Source organism: Pogona vitticeps, chromosome 1 (assembly GCF_051106095.1).
Source record: "Pogona vitticeps strain Pit_001003342236 chromosome 1, PviZW2.1, whole genome shotgun sequence".
In the NCBI taxonomy this organism is placed as follows: domain Eukaryota; kingdom Metazoa; phylum Chordata; class Lepidosauria; order Squamata; family Agamidae; genus Pogona; species Pogona vitticeps.
The window spans coordinates 69679087-69694080 of NC_135783.1; the positions used below are offsets into that span (position 1 = coordinate 69679087).

Sequence of the window (14994 nt, forward strand, 5' to 3'; positions counted from 1 at the left end):
AAAGAAATGGGAGTGCCTGACCACCTTATCTATCTCCTGGGAAATGTGTATGTGGGATAGAAAGCAACAGTTAGAACAGGACATGGAACAATTGATTGGTTCAAAATTGGGAAAGGAGTATGACAAGGCTGTATATTGTCCCCCGGCGTATTTAACTTATATGCAGAATACATCATGAGGAAGGCTGGACTAGAGGAATCCCAAACCGGAATTAAGATTGCGGAAGAAATATTAACAACCACCGATATGCAGATGATACCACTCTGAGGGCAGAAAGTGAGGAGGAATTAAAGAACCTCTTAATGAGGGTGAAAGAGGAGAGTGCAAAAAACGGCCTGAAACTCAACATCAAAAAAACTAAGATCATGGCCACTGGTCCCATCATCTCCTGGGAAATTGAAGGGGAAGATATGGAGGCAGTGACAGATTTTACTTTCTTGGGCTCCATGATCACTGCAGATGGAGACAGCAGCCATGAAATTAAAAGACGCCTGCTTCTTGGGAGGAAAGCGATGACAAACCTTGACAGCATCTTAAAATGCAGAGACATCACCTTGCCAACAAAAGTCCGAATAGACAAAGCTATGGTTTTTCCTGTCGTGATGTATGGAAGTGAGAGCTGGACCATAAAGAAAGCAGACCGCTGAAGAATTGATGCCTTTGAATTGTGGTGCTGGAGGAGGCTCTTGAGAGTCCCCCGGACTGCAAGGAGAACAAACCTATCAATTCTAAAGGAAATCAACCCTGAGTGCTCACTCGAAGGACAGATCCTGAGCTCCAGTACTTTGGCCATCTCATGAGAAGACAAGACTCCTTGGAAAAGACCTTGATATTAGTAAAGTGTGACGGCAAGAGGAGAAGGGGACGACAGAGGATGAGATGGCTGGACAGTGTCTGCGAAGCAACCAAGATGAATTTGACACAACTACGGGAGGCAGTGGAAGACAGGAGGGCCTGGCGTGCTCTGGTCCATGGGGTCATGAAGAGGACACGACTAAACTACTAAACAACAACGACACATACCCCCTCATCCCCAGCAAGTTGAATACTCGATTTACCATCCTCAGAAGGACGGGTGAGTGAACCCTGAGCCGGCTACCTGAGGTTGAACCCAAGCCATGAGCAATTTTGGCTGCAGTACTGTAGTTAAACCACTGTGCCACAAGGCTCTATAAACAAAGAAATCAACTGGTCCATGCAGAGGACCTTCATGGAAGGCACTTCAGTCTGGGAAAGAGCATTTGACTTTTGGGTGATAGCCTGTCACAGTCACACACAAATGTATTTTGTCCTGTATTAAGGCACTAGAAGGCTGTTTGGCAAACAGAGTTTCCCAGTGAAGATGCATGCGGGGTAAAATGCACACAGGAAGAATACTTTCTTTTTAGGCTTTCTGACAGCTTTGAAGAAGCTTTGAGGTTAGGGCTGAGTAATCTGTGGCTCTCCAGAAGTTGCTGGGCTTCAGTTCTCACCAGCTCTAGCTACTGATTAGGAATAATGGGAGCTGCATTCCAAAAACATCCAAAGGACACAATTCTATCATTTCTATGCAAAAGAGAATGAGGTGATTTTGATTGGACACTGAAACTAAACAGGTTTGGGCCTGCCCATTGTCTGAATGACAGACTGCTTGGGAACCTTGTCTATGAGGAAGAACAAGACACAGGAATGATCTGTGGAGGAGGAGGCAGAGGAACAGGCAAGCATAATAGCTCCAGGTAAAATGTACTACCTGATGTAGTTAAGAAGCAAATGTAACGAATTTACAAAGCAAACCTAGGCACAGTCTGCCCTTTTAAAATGGCAGTGGAATACTTCATTCTATTACCATTCCACTCACTGGCGCAGAAGGAACTTTTCCCTCCCTTGAACACGTCTCTAATTTAAAAACGAAAGAACACAAAACCCTAACAACTAAGCAATAGCATTTTTTTACACATTTTAGTTAATTTCTCACAAAATACTCTATATATACTGTTATTTACAAGCCATTAACAAGGTAGAAGGGCAGATAAGAAGACAGCTGGTATGCATTTCATCCTACAGATGTTTTCTTCCCTGTCTGTTGTTTGAATTAGCTCTTGTGGGTACCCGGACCTGAATAAAATCCGCCCACTTTAAAGCCAAATGGTGAAAGACTTGGAGAAAGAGATGCACGCTTATGAGAGGAAGAATCCTACTGCCAGTGTTTCCTGGTGCACTGTGTCACAGAGTCTCATGGGACACAGTATGGGGCTAGCGTGTAAGACATTAACCCAGAAAATGCTCTGAAGGCATACAGTACAGTTCTACTGCAGAAGCTAACCCAGTATATCCCTGTAGCCCAAATGAAGGACTCTCTAGGACCTATACGTAAACTACTCCAAGAAACATGGAAGTGCAAAGGAGAATAAATGCTGCAATTCATCACCAATAAGGAACTTCACTAAAACAATAATTTCAAGGTGTCTGGGGTCATTTTGTTAGAGAATGTTTTAATACAAATATTGTTAGAAACAGAAATCAGTTTCTAATGATATTTTTTATTAAAATATCCCCCACAAAATAACCCAAAAGAAGAAAAAGAAAAATCAAAAGAATATAGAAAGTCTCAAAGACCTATTGAAGCCCAAACCAAGAACTGTTGTCGGTAAAAACAAAGTTTATAGCATTAATCACCACTGAACATTTGAAGCCTTTTGACAGATTGATAGGGGCTAAACAAAAAAACCCATCAGAAAACCTTGACAATATTGTACAGGTATATGTCATTTCAGGGCATTCATAAGACCATTTACCTCGCAAAATAACTGAAAAGGAAGTCTGTCCATTACATAAAATATGGCTGTGCAAACGGGACCTCTAATATTGGGATATTCAATATGAATTAGGTCCTTGATTGTGTCTTTCTCCACACATAGCCTTAAACAGAACAAAGCAGCACATTTTAAAAACTTTTCTATGCAACCATGTGGATTAGAAGCTTCCATTTAAAAAAACAGGTTTCAGAGCCTTCAGGATGCAAAGCCATCCACAACTTCTTGGAGGTAATTCAGTGCGATTTACTTCTATGTAGGCAAGTAGGTATGCCCGATATACATTCCAATCCCTAAGAAAAGAGAAGCCAAAGAGTGTAGTAACTCTAGGACTATTACTTTAATTTCTCATACAAGCAAAGTGATGCTGAAGGTGTTGCAATAAAGGCTTTTACCTTATATATGGAGCAAGAAATACCTGATGTTCAAGTTGGATTCCAAAAAGGAAGAGGCACTCAAATTCATATTGCTAGTATTGGCTAGCTATGAGAGAGTACCAATGAATGTCAGAAGGAGAACAATCTAGGCTTTATAGAATACAGCAAAGTCTTTGGCTGTGTAGATCTTGAGAAACTATGGATTGTTCTGAAAGCAATGAGTGGACTTCAGTACTTGATTGACCTGATGCATGATTCGTACTGTGGACAAGAAGCTACCGTTAGGACAGAATATGGAGAAACAGAATATTTCCTATAAGCAATGGGGTTAAGACAGGGGTGCATTTTATCCCCTTATCTGTTTAATCTGGACACAGAATATATCATATGGAAAGCCAGAGTAGATTCAGATGAAGAAGAATTGAAAACTGGTGAAGAAACATCAATAATCTAAGATATGTAGATGACACCATCTTACTGGCAAAAAGCAGTAATGATCTGAAATAACTTTTAGTGAAAGAAGAAAGTGCCAAAGCAGGACCACAGTTGAATATTAAGAAGAGAAAAATCATGATTACAGAAGTACTACACTACTTTAGCACTGACAATAAAAATATTGAAATAGTTAAACATTTTGTATCATGTGGTAACCTTGCTGAAACATTGGCAAACCATGTGAAGGCAAGGTTACGTTGACCCTGATTCTACAGCCAAATATCCGGAGGTGATGCATGAGGTCATTTGAACACAGGTGTTGTCACTTCAGATATCTATATTGGAGTAATCGTTTCTCTGAGCACATCACTTCTTATCACTTAGCACAGGTGAAATCATGTCTAGATTACAGCACAAAATGTAAACAGCCACACCTGAAACTAATAATGACTGTCTCACTCTGTACTATAAATAAACCTCACACAGAAGTGTGAGGGAGATTCATTTCACCCTGATTCTTGGCTCCGTGTGCTTCTTCATCCTGGAAAGGATCCCCAAAGCATTTCTACAGTATCAGATTATGTTCAATCATCAATCCAAATGGTGACTGCAGCCAAGAAATCAAAAGACTGAGACTAGGAAGGGCAGCAAGGAAGAAATTAATCAAGTATAAGGATGTGTCACTGGAAGCCAAGGGCGAGATACATTCTTGTATATCTGATCACCATGTTTGGGTATGAAAGCTGGATAGTTAAGAAAGCTGACAGGGAAAAATGATTTGTTTGAAATATGGTGCTGGAGGACAGCTTTGCAGGTAACCTTGAACTGCCAGAAATACAAACTATCAAGCCTGAACTATCTTTTGAGGCAAAAATGTTGAAACTGAGTCTGTCCTATTTTGGGCACATGATGAGGAAACTGGATTCTCTGGAAAAGACAATAATGCTGGGAGAGATGAAAGGCAGCAGGAAAAGAAGTAGACCAAATGTAAGATGGACTGGATCCCTAAAGGAAGCCACAAGCTTCAATTTACAAGAGCTGAGCAGGGCAGTTGAGGAGAGGACCTTTTAGAGATGGCTCATTCATAGGGCTGCTATAAGTCAGAGGTAACTTGATGGCATGTAACATCAACAACAAGAACAGCTACAACTACTACAGACACACATAATAATTTGCTGACCATACTTTTTACTGCTTGCTCCATGTTAGAATTTGATGAAGTTTAAACTACTGTTAAGAAAATATACGGCTTCTAGTTTCAGAGAATCCTTAGGGTTAATTTTACCTGCACCAAGATTGGTTGGTAGGAAAGCAGCCAAACCTACAATTTTGAATTTGGTTCCCCAAATATTTGACGTGACCTGAGCAAGGTAGTTGTGCTGCAAGGAAAAAAAATATGAAAAGCATTATATACTTCTTTATAGTGGCCACATACATCAACGTTGTAATCATTGTCAAAGTCCTGTAATGTTAATAATAGTTATTATCCCTATATTGCCGAGAGCAACACTGAGAAAGAGTGGCATGCCTCCAGCAACTCAATAAGTTCACTATGGAGGAGAGAACTCTGAACCAGGTTAGAGTACACGCTAGAAAGTGAACTACGTCCTGCCCTGCCACAAAGACATTTCCTTTGCTCTGGTTCTACCCAGGACAAGCAGCATTTTGATAAGTGGATTGTGTTGTTACCTGAGTGATATCTTCCAAAGGAAACTCTCGACGAGTTAGGCTTGGTGAACCTATGGAGGGCTTCCTGATTGGCAATCTGGGAGATCTTGATATCTCCTGAGCAGCTCGTGATAACTTTGGAGATTTGCGAGCCTCAATATTAATTCTGCATATAAACAAACAGGACAATGATCAAGCAAACACCAATAGATACTCTCTGTCCCTGTATAAACAGAACATGGCATTCAATTTAATGGATAGTGGTTAAAATTACAACAGGTTTCTAATGGCTTCAATGATAATGACAACTTTAATTTTAAAAGGAGCTGAATATATGTTCCTGTCATGCAATGAGCCAGCAAACAGAGTCTGTCTTACCAACCCTTGCCAAAGAAACCCTTCATGTGGTCTATGGACTGTTTCACAACTCAGAAGTTATTAAAAGCACAGTCATCTATTACTTTTTCAAAAGTACCATAACAAATGAAAACAAAATCACTTGATCAGTATGGCCAAAATCCTCTTCTATTGTTATGCTGACATCAACACTAGTAGCACAATGTCTAGATGCAAATTGTCTCAGGGCCAAAAATCAGGGTTGAATCCAACTGGAACTGACCAATGGATTTTGTGCTATGTCTGCAACATTTCCATAGCCAGCCACAGAGAATTCTAGGGTCTTCTAACTCTCCACAATGAAAAGGCAACATTTCTTTAGGCAACCCATTGTCCTTGCACTCTGGAAGAGCGTTCCCCTTTGTTATAACTGCATAAGGTACCCTCTTGGCATAATAAAACTTCAAAGACCCAAAGAAAAGGAGGATGGGGTTTTTTTAAAGGCCAAAGTGATTACCTGGGAAGTTTGGGGGATTTGCTAGCTCGAGTGATTTTGGGAGACTTTTTTGCAGCCCAGTCATCACTCAGCTCAATATCGCTGGAATCAGAACAGTTGCAGCTGTCAATCACAGTGGAAATCAAACTGTTTCCATAGATTTCATCTGTCAACACAGGCCCCACCAAAAAGGAAAAAAGAAAGCACTGTTTCAGAAACCAGATCCCAATTACAACTGTCAATCATCTCTAAGATATACTACAAGCAGCAATGGAGACAGCAGTGTGGCAAAAAGCACTTTATATTCTGTGAACCTAACGTAGCATCAGCAACAGCCTGAAATCAAGCAAATGGTGTTCAGTTAGGATAGTTGGCAAGCCTTACTCTAAAATAAAAAAATGGCTCTACCTAATCAAGATTCTCTCCTCCTCCATCAGGATAGAGAACATTATAATGCAATATGATGAAGATGATAACTAGAAGTATCCCTATTGCTTCTATTCTATTTCAGAATGGCTGACGGGAAGGCAAAAAACAAAGCTAGTTCTTAGATGGATGGAACAGTTTATGCATCTAAGCACTGCAATTCAATGAGTTATGCCATGGAAAGGAGCTCCAATGCATGGATGAAGCTCTATTAAATGACATTGTGACAAATAGCAGCTGTTTTTTTATCACTGATCAGCTATCTACAATAAAATCCATGATGTTGCCGCAGTCAATCCTCAAGCACGTTTGAATCTATAGAAATACCTGCATCTAACTATCCAGAACAGGAATCTAGAAACAAATCTCAACAGTCCACCTAAAAGTTTTGTACCTGCTTTTCCATCCGTCTTAGGATCCATGATGACAAACTCAGGTCGCAGTTTGCTAACTCTCCGTCCTTTCAAGATAGGCACCAGCCCACCCAAGTATTCCAAGTACAATGTATAACAAGGCCCTCCAACCTCTGGGTCATCTTCTGTCCTCTTCATTGTGCAGTGGAGCCTCTCATTACCAGATGTTGGGTAACTAACAAAGTCTCTCATATTGTTGGGATCTGGGATAGGAGGCTAAGTGAAATATAAGAAAAACAGCTGTGAAATCACATAGTCTTTCCATTCTTGCATATTATAGTAAAAAAAGAAAGAAAGAGAGCAACTTTTCCAAATTCTGCCTCAAATGCTTTACTCCTGTCCTGAAATGTTTCTCTGATACGTGCTCCTATTTTTTGAAGACACAGTAGTAAGTGCAGCCTTAAAAACAAACAAACAAAGCAAAATAAAGCTACCTACATTTTCTCTAAAGATACCAGAATTACAGAGAGGCAATCTTTATTTGCTCATCCCCACTCCCAGATCTTCAAATCCTGGCTCATTCATAAATTCAGAAAGTTTGAACTTTTCTATTCATTCAGGGATACATATGCATAGGCACAGCTAATGGATGGTGTGGTCCATCTGATTATTATTACAACTGGCCACAACTGCAGCAGCTGGAACAAGAAGTGTCCCTACAAGCATAAACAATTGTTGACTTTATTCAGAACCTACCCATTTACATGTTAATTGTTTGGTTTTTAAATAAGCTAGCCACTTACGGACATACCTGTTTATTAGTTGTGACCCATCTCTAATGCATCAGCATTAGTCTAGTGGCCCAATGTCAAAGTGGACATTAAAACCTACTCAAATAATCTGCAGCCCTATAATCCTGTTTATGCATAATCCCAAAGAGCTCAACTGTGGTAGCCTTGAAGTGCAACATAAATGACAATGATGGTGAACAAGACACCCCTGCCTTGTGTACTTTAAGTTCTCAACTTCTGTCTATTGTTTTGTTCCATCTGCACTCCCCTGCTAGTTCACTGTTTGCAACAAAATTACCACCATATCATTTGTTATCTTCTGCTTGCTTACCTTGATTGTTGGTATAAAGGCAGTGGTGAGGTATGAGCAGAGCCGTGGAGGCAGAGTCAGTTTACTGATATCTTTATCATCCCGCAAAGAGCTAGCAATGGTTTGTTGGCAAAGGAGCTGTAAGCTGGATACTCTGTGCTCCACTCTGACAACATACAGGGCAGGCCCAGAAGCCATGAGCAGTCGTGAATCCCTGTGACCCCAGCAGATTGAGATTATAGGGCGCTGCATGAAATAAAACATTTTAGACATTTTCCTCTCAACAAAACACCATCTATTTATTGTCCTTATTTAAAGGAGCACCTTACACATACCATATCTTAGATATTTATTTCCAAATACCTTAAGAGTAATGTCTTAGGAAAGATAATTATTTTCAGGTGCTATGGATTATTATTATTATTATTATTATTATTATTATTATTATTATTATTATTATTATTATTATTATTATTATTATTATTATTATTATTATTATTATTATTATTATTATTATTATTATTATTATTATTATTATTATTATTATTATTATTTATACCCCGCCTATCTGGGCGACTCGTCCACTCTATGACTACACACCGTATCAGGTTATACCACCCTTTCAAATACAACCATAGGGCATTAGCTTACTATTGGAAGACATGCTACTTTTTCTATATTAACACTGCTCTTTACATGGTCTTTATTTAGCAATGTTATTTAAATTATATTTGGCACTATTGTTCTTCACCTTTACTCTCAATTTTAATATCTATTTACTTTACTTCTATGCTGTCTTCCTTTCTACAGAAAACTCAAAGTGGCTCACAATAAATTAAAACAACATAAAATCTATGAAAACAACAATTGTTAATAATTATTAGTAATAATAATTGTAACTAGATATGGTAGGTACACCTTGATCACATTAGTCATTCTTTGAACGAGGATGGAACAGTTCCCCTCCCGCTCTGCATGAACACACTTCAGAGTAACTCCTACCTGCACAGGTGTCTCCAGTGTGTAGATATGTTCTCCATGAACATTGTAGAACTTGACCAGTGCACTTTTCAGAAAGGAAGTGCTGCTAAGTTCAGCTAGTTGGCTTAGTTTTTCCATGCCTGCTACAGCCAGCAAGTCACCCTGTGTGCACCACTGAGCCACTACATCTAAAATCACAAAGAAGCAGAAGCTTAATTTCCAATGTAGTAAATAGGTTCAATTCCAGCTGCAGTGATTTTTTTTCTTAAACTTCATGGACTTCTTATGAGATTTACTTCCAAAAATGTTGGCAATAGCAGCCACTAATTATGAAACAAGCAGATCATAAGAATGAGCTGGCTGTAGTACTGATCTTCATGTTGCAGGGGAAAGCAGTCTCCCAGCTTCCACCTCCTCTCATTTGCTGGCAAGAATTGGTGAGCAGATGACATGACAATGTCATGCATTATATGTTGAGGATGGGGAGAGAACTTGACATGGGTGTCTTTTTTGTGTGACAACCCTTTACACACCTTGTTCTTCCAGCTAAACAGCATGAAGCCTGTATACGCCCACACGAAGACCCCAAAGCTATTAAAGATAAACCATAATGGAAACCAGACTATTCAACTGATTGTAGTCAGCAAGGGGTACTTGATTAAAAAAAGACTTTTTCTACTGTATAGGCAACATTCATCCAACCTGACTGTTTTGTAAACAAGAGTACTAACTTTCAGCTTTAAACCTACTAGAACTATCCATTCTAGTGGGCAAAGCATACTAGGCTATGTATGACTGAAGAGCTCTAAATCTTCAAAACAGCGACATAACATACATACAACGTGGATGTTTTTGAAAGCCATCAATCCATCAGAGGGTTGCCTACACATGCCCACGCTATTTAAACTTGGCCCCTGCTGAATAGCTAATTGAAAGTGTAATTGATTAAGCTACAGCAAGAGTGGATAACCTCCATGGTTTGGGGGGACTGCACTGCTCTTTCCAAAATGCACCAGATACCAATGCACATATTTCAACATCACCACTCTACCTGCATCCACCCACTCCAAAAAACAGAGTGCTTTAAAAGTGCTGTACACTATATATCTGTGAATATTCTCAGTCATCCAGGTGTGGTTATCTGGAAGTTGAGCCATGGCAACTGGACCTCTTTCTTGTTAGGTTGAAATGTTTTGCTGCTCATCCAAGTATCTTCTTCAGTCTGAGGAGAGGTGGTAGGAGATCCCTCAAATATCTTCCAGGTTGGTTTCACTTTCCCCTGGTCTGAATAGGCTAAATGAGGCCATACAAATCCCTCACTCAATAGGGGTAGAGGCCTTAGATACAATCTGTCTCCTATTTATCATGCTGCCCTTTCATCCATCCCCAGAAAAATTAGGACCACACACACCAGAAAGACAGTTAACCAATGACAATGGGTGGAGAAGGACTGCAGAAGTGGGATCATCCCTCACTCCCAGTCCTTTTTCCGACTAATAAGTCTATTCAGACCAGGGTGAAGTGAAATCAATCTGGAAGATATATCAGAAGTTTCCTACCACCTCTCCTCAGACTGAGGAAGCTACCTGGATGAATAGCAAAACATTTCAACCTAACAAGAAAGAGGTCCAGTTGCCATAACTCAACTTCCAGATAAGGTCTGTATACATTTTTCTCAAGCCAAATGACATTTCCAAGAGATCTCCAGCAGCATGCCTCAGCATCGCTAGCTATAAATATGGGGATGGGGCAACATTTACTCCATGGCCCACATGTGTCATCCTTGATTCATATCTTCATGGGTTGTGACGAAGGGGAAAGCAACTTATGGCTGGACTTCATGCTTACAATAACAAAGGATCAAAACATTTCTTGCCTCTTTCTTCCCAGCAGATGCAGTGGCAACTTCCTCTCTATCACAAAAGGAACTGGATAGGGATATAAAGAATTTAAGACCAAGCCTGTTTTTTCCTTTTTTGTCTTTTCCCTGTCCTCTTCCATACTTGCCCTTTGCAAAACCTTGCTTATTGAAAGGATCTGATGATCTTCAAATCCTGCACACAATTCTGAATCCCCTTTCTTTCAGATTTGTCTGACCAAGGTGTGACATTGAAATAAAGTTTGTGATTCTGGACTTTGTTTTAGAGTCATCATGGCTGCCTCTGCATTCCAACTGAGCCCTGAGCCCTGCTTTAAACCCTTTGAAATACTGTTTTGAATTAAAATAACATTAGAACCAGCATCTTTTTGGCTTCAGTTTCTTTGAGGTTCTGCAAAACCTTATAGGGAAGAGAACAGACAAAGTAAAATAAAACGAGCCATAAAGCTGGAGGTTATTTTGGAAAGCAGATGATTGCCATTTGCTATGGTCAGTGCCAGAGAACATGAAACAAGCTGCTGGTTTATTTCAGAAGGAATCCCACAGTAGAATTATGACTTTTCACCAGTAGGGGTCACTGCTGTTGGCATACTTCACTGCACAGGGTCAACTGAGCTCAAAGGGAGAGATGTTGGAATATTCATGTCAAAGCAATCCAAATTTACAGCAGAAGCAAATCTGGGTGAAGTCAGGCTAATTCCCCTTTCATACCTTTCAACCCTGAGCGGATGATGGTAGGAGACAAGTCATCATAGTTGTTCATTAAGCTAATGTCTCCTGATGTGAAGCTAACAGTGAGCAGTGGCTTGGTGTTCTGAACCAGGACTGGATAGGCAGCTGGACCGTCTGCAAGAGAGGAAGAAGATACTTCAGGAAAAGTAGAATTCAAGGCCCGTTTTCTTGCTCATAACCCAGTATCAATATTATCAACTGTCACAAGGAATTGATAGTTTCCCATCGTATGTTCTGTTAAGAAATAAATACCCGCCTGTGTCCCATAATATTTACTCAGTCACTCACTCACTCACTCACTCACTCACTCACTCACTCACTCACTCACTCACTCACTCACTCACTCACTCACTCAATATATTTATATACCGCTTACTTATTGCAAAGCATTACTCTAAGCCAACCATTCTCAACAGGAGCCATATGCCCTTGGGAAGGGGGCTGGCACATTTGAATGAGGCCACAGACTGAAAAATGTGAGAAGGTTTTTTTTTCCTGTTCATCTGTTCATGTTGTATCCTTGTTTGACAGGGAACCCTGAAAAAAAAGTTTGAGAATGACTGCTCTAAATAAAATAGCCCCAACCCAACTCACAAATCAAAAGAACTAGACAATAAACACCCTTACATAGATATATACAATAAATGCATAAAACCCCAAATGATGGCGGACAACAAAACCACAAATCAGAGTTGAAGTGTATGTGCTTTTCGTGCCATCAAGTTGGAACTGATTTATAGCAACCCTAACAGAGTTTTCAAGGTAAGTGAGATACATAAGGAGTGGTTTTACCAGTTCCAGTCCCCCAATGAGTTTCCATGGCCAAATGGGGATTCGAACCCTGTTCTCCAGAGTTCTAGTCCATCACTCTATCCGCTACACCACACTAGGAATCCTTAGTGGACTCGGGAGAGGATTATAAAATGACTTCCTATATTATAGCAGGTTTTTGGCTTTAAATGAATGCCACAACTATTAATTCCTTAATGATCCTGTGAAGCCTAACCCACACAAACTCAGGAGAGGTCCATGTACAGTGGGGTCTTGACTTAAGAACGGCTCGAGTTAAGAACATTTTGACTTAAGAACCGCTCTCATAGGAAAATATTGACTTGACTTACATACTTAGATTTGAGTTAAGAACTGAAAAAAAACCACGTGGGAGGCAGGGAAAGTGCAAAATTTGAACTTTCAGTTAACTGTTGGCCAGTGAAAAGGGTGCCTGTCTGCTTCCTCACTCCTCCCAGCGTTTAGAGAGTGGATTGGGAGACAGTCTTCAGACTGCCTGGTACTGTACTGCCTGGACTGTATTTTCCCTGCCTTCCCTGAACCTTTCTTGACCTAAGAAAAAAAGAAACAAAATATCCCCCTCTAGTGGTCGAAGGCAGAATAGCAGCTTCCCATTAGTTTCTATGGACGGAAAAGAGCAGATACGGATCAAATGGTTTTCAATGCATTCCTATGGGAAATGCAGATTTGACCTGAGAACTTTTTGACTTGAGAACTGCCTTCCAATACGGATTAAGTTCTCAAGTCAAGACCCCACTGTAGGTATATTCAGCAAAGACTCTATTTCTCACTACCAAAGATCTAGAAAAGTCTGCTCAACTTTTATAAGCGAGCCAGCTTTCCAGAAGATTCTGCTTCCATCATTTGTTCCTAAACTGGGTTGTGTGCCCTTTGGGGAGGCCTTGGAAGTTTCCAGAAGCAGCAATGAGGGGGGAAGTCAAATTCAATGTAATAATAATACTGTAATTGTGTGCCATCAAGTCAATTCTGACTTATGGTGACCTTTTTCAGGCTTCTCTACATGGTGAGTACTCAGAAGAGGTTTACTGCTCCCTTCTACTGGGGACACCTGGGGGCTGTGTGGCTTGCCCAAGGCCACACAGGCTGGCTCCTCTGGGATGCACAGTGGGAACTGAACTTGCTAATTCTGGCTCCATAGCCACATACTTTATTTGCTGAGCTATCCAGCTGCCAGCAATTTTGATTTAACCTCACCTGAAATATTCAAAAATTCATAAAAGCAGCTGCAATATACTTGTCTTTGCACCCTTGCATTTTCCAGAAGGGAAGTGCAAAGCAAGGAGAAAAAAAGAACAAGGGAAAAAAGGAAGTGGACACTGGAGTCAGCTGCGAGTCATGCTGGCCTTCAAGAGGCACCAGCATGGCCAGGAGCCTGGAAGCTGGTTCCAGGAAGGTGGATACAGCCAAGGAACTAGAATGTCTGTGATACATCGAAGGTTCCAAGAAATTGTATTGCATCTTCCACCCTTTGAACCTAGACATTCTAAGTTTGCTAGGGCAAAGAGTGTTATTAAATTGATTTAATTCAAAACATTTTCATGTGTTTAAATTTTTGTTTATTAGATTTTATTTTCAAAAGTAAACAATTGGAATTTGAAGTGTTTTAATAACAATATATTTCATAAAAGTTAATTTAAGTATATGACTTCATTTATTCATTTGAAAAATATCAGTTAAATAGTCTTTAGAAATTGAATGTGTGCATTTAACCTTTCCCCTTCACGGATTGCTGCCTTTTCGTGGCAAAGGGGCTTGAGGAATTCAGAGAAGCTATGGGCTATGCCGTGCAGGGACACCCAAGACAGACAGGTCATAGTGGAGAGTTCTGACTAAACGCAATCCACCTGGAGCAGGCAGTGGCAAACCACTCCAGTATCTTTGCCAAGAAAACCCCGTGAACAGAAACAAAAGGCTAAAAGATATGATGCTGGAAGATGAGTCCCTCATGTCAAAAGGCATCCAACATGCTACTAAGGAAGAGCGGAGGACAAGTACAAATAGCTCCAGAGCTAAGGAAGTGGTTGGGCCAAAGCCGAAAGGACGCTCAGCTGCGGATGCGCCAGGAAGTGAAAGGAAAGTCTGATGCTGCAAAGAAAAGTACTGCACAGGAAACTGGAATGTAAGATCTGTGAACCTTGGTAAGCTGGATGTAGTCAAACAAGAGATGGCAAGAATAAACATTGACGCCCTGAGCATCAGTGAACTAAAATGGACGGGAATTGGCGGATTCAATTCATACGATGACCATATCTACTATTCAGGGCAAAAATCCCGTAGAAGGAGTGGAGTAGCCCGCATAGTCAACAAAGGAGGGGGGGAAAGCTGTACTGGGATAAAATCACCAACCACCGATGCTGAACAGGCTGAAATTGACCAATTCTATGAAGACTTACAACACCTTCTAGAACTGACACCAAATAAAGATGTTCTTCTCATTATAGGGGATTGGAATGCTAAAGCAGGGAGTCAAGAGATGAAAGGAGCAACAGGAAAGTTTGGCCTTGGAGTTCAAAAGGAAACAAGGCAAAGGCTAATAAGAGTTTTGTCAAGAGAACAAGCTGGTCATCACAAACACTCTTTTCCAACAACACAAGAGGCGACTCTA

General features: G+C 40.4%; 1 protein-coding gene across 3 annotated transcripts in view; it reads right to left on the bottom strand.

Annotated features, from left to right (window-relative positions):
- TULP4 (TUB like protein 4) overlaps positions 1 to 14994 on the bottom strand; it is a 150090-nt gene that overhangs the window by 9781 nt on the left and 125315 nt on the right. For all 3 annotated transcript variants that reach the window (XM_020809543.3, XM_078383216.1, XM_078383217.1), the window contains exons 6-12: positions 11559 to 11693; positions 8990 to 9156; positions 8009 to 8233; positions 6928 to 7162; positions 6129 to 6273; positions 5297 to 5441; positions 4893 to 4986 (exon numbers count right to left, since the gene is read on the bottom strand). In XM_020809543.3, the coding sequence (XP_020665202.3) occupies positions 4893 to 4986; positions 5297 to 5441; positions 6129 to 6273; positions 6928 to 7162; positions 8009 to 8233; positions 8990 to 9156; positions 11559 to 11693 (1146 nt within the window). The remainder of the gene's footprint in view (positions 1 to 4892; positions 4987 to 5296; positions 5442 to 6128; positions 6274 to 6927; positions 7163 to 8008; positions 8234 to 8989; positions 9157 to 11558; positions 11694 to 14994) is intronic.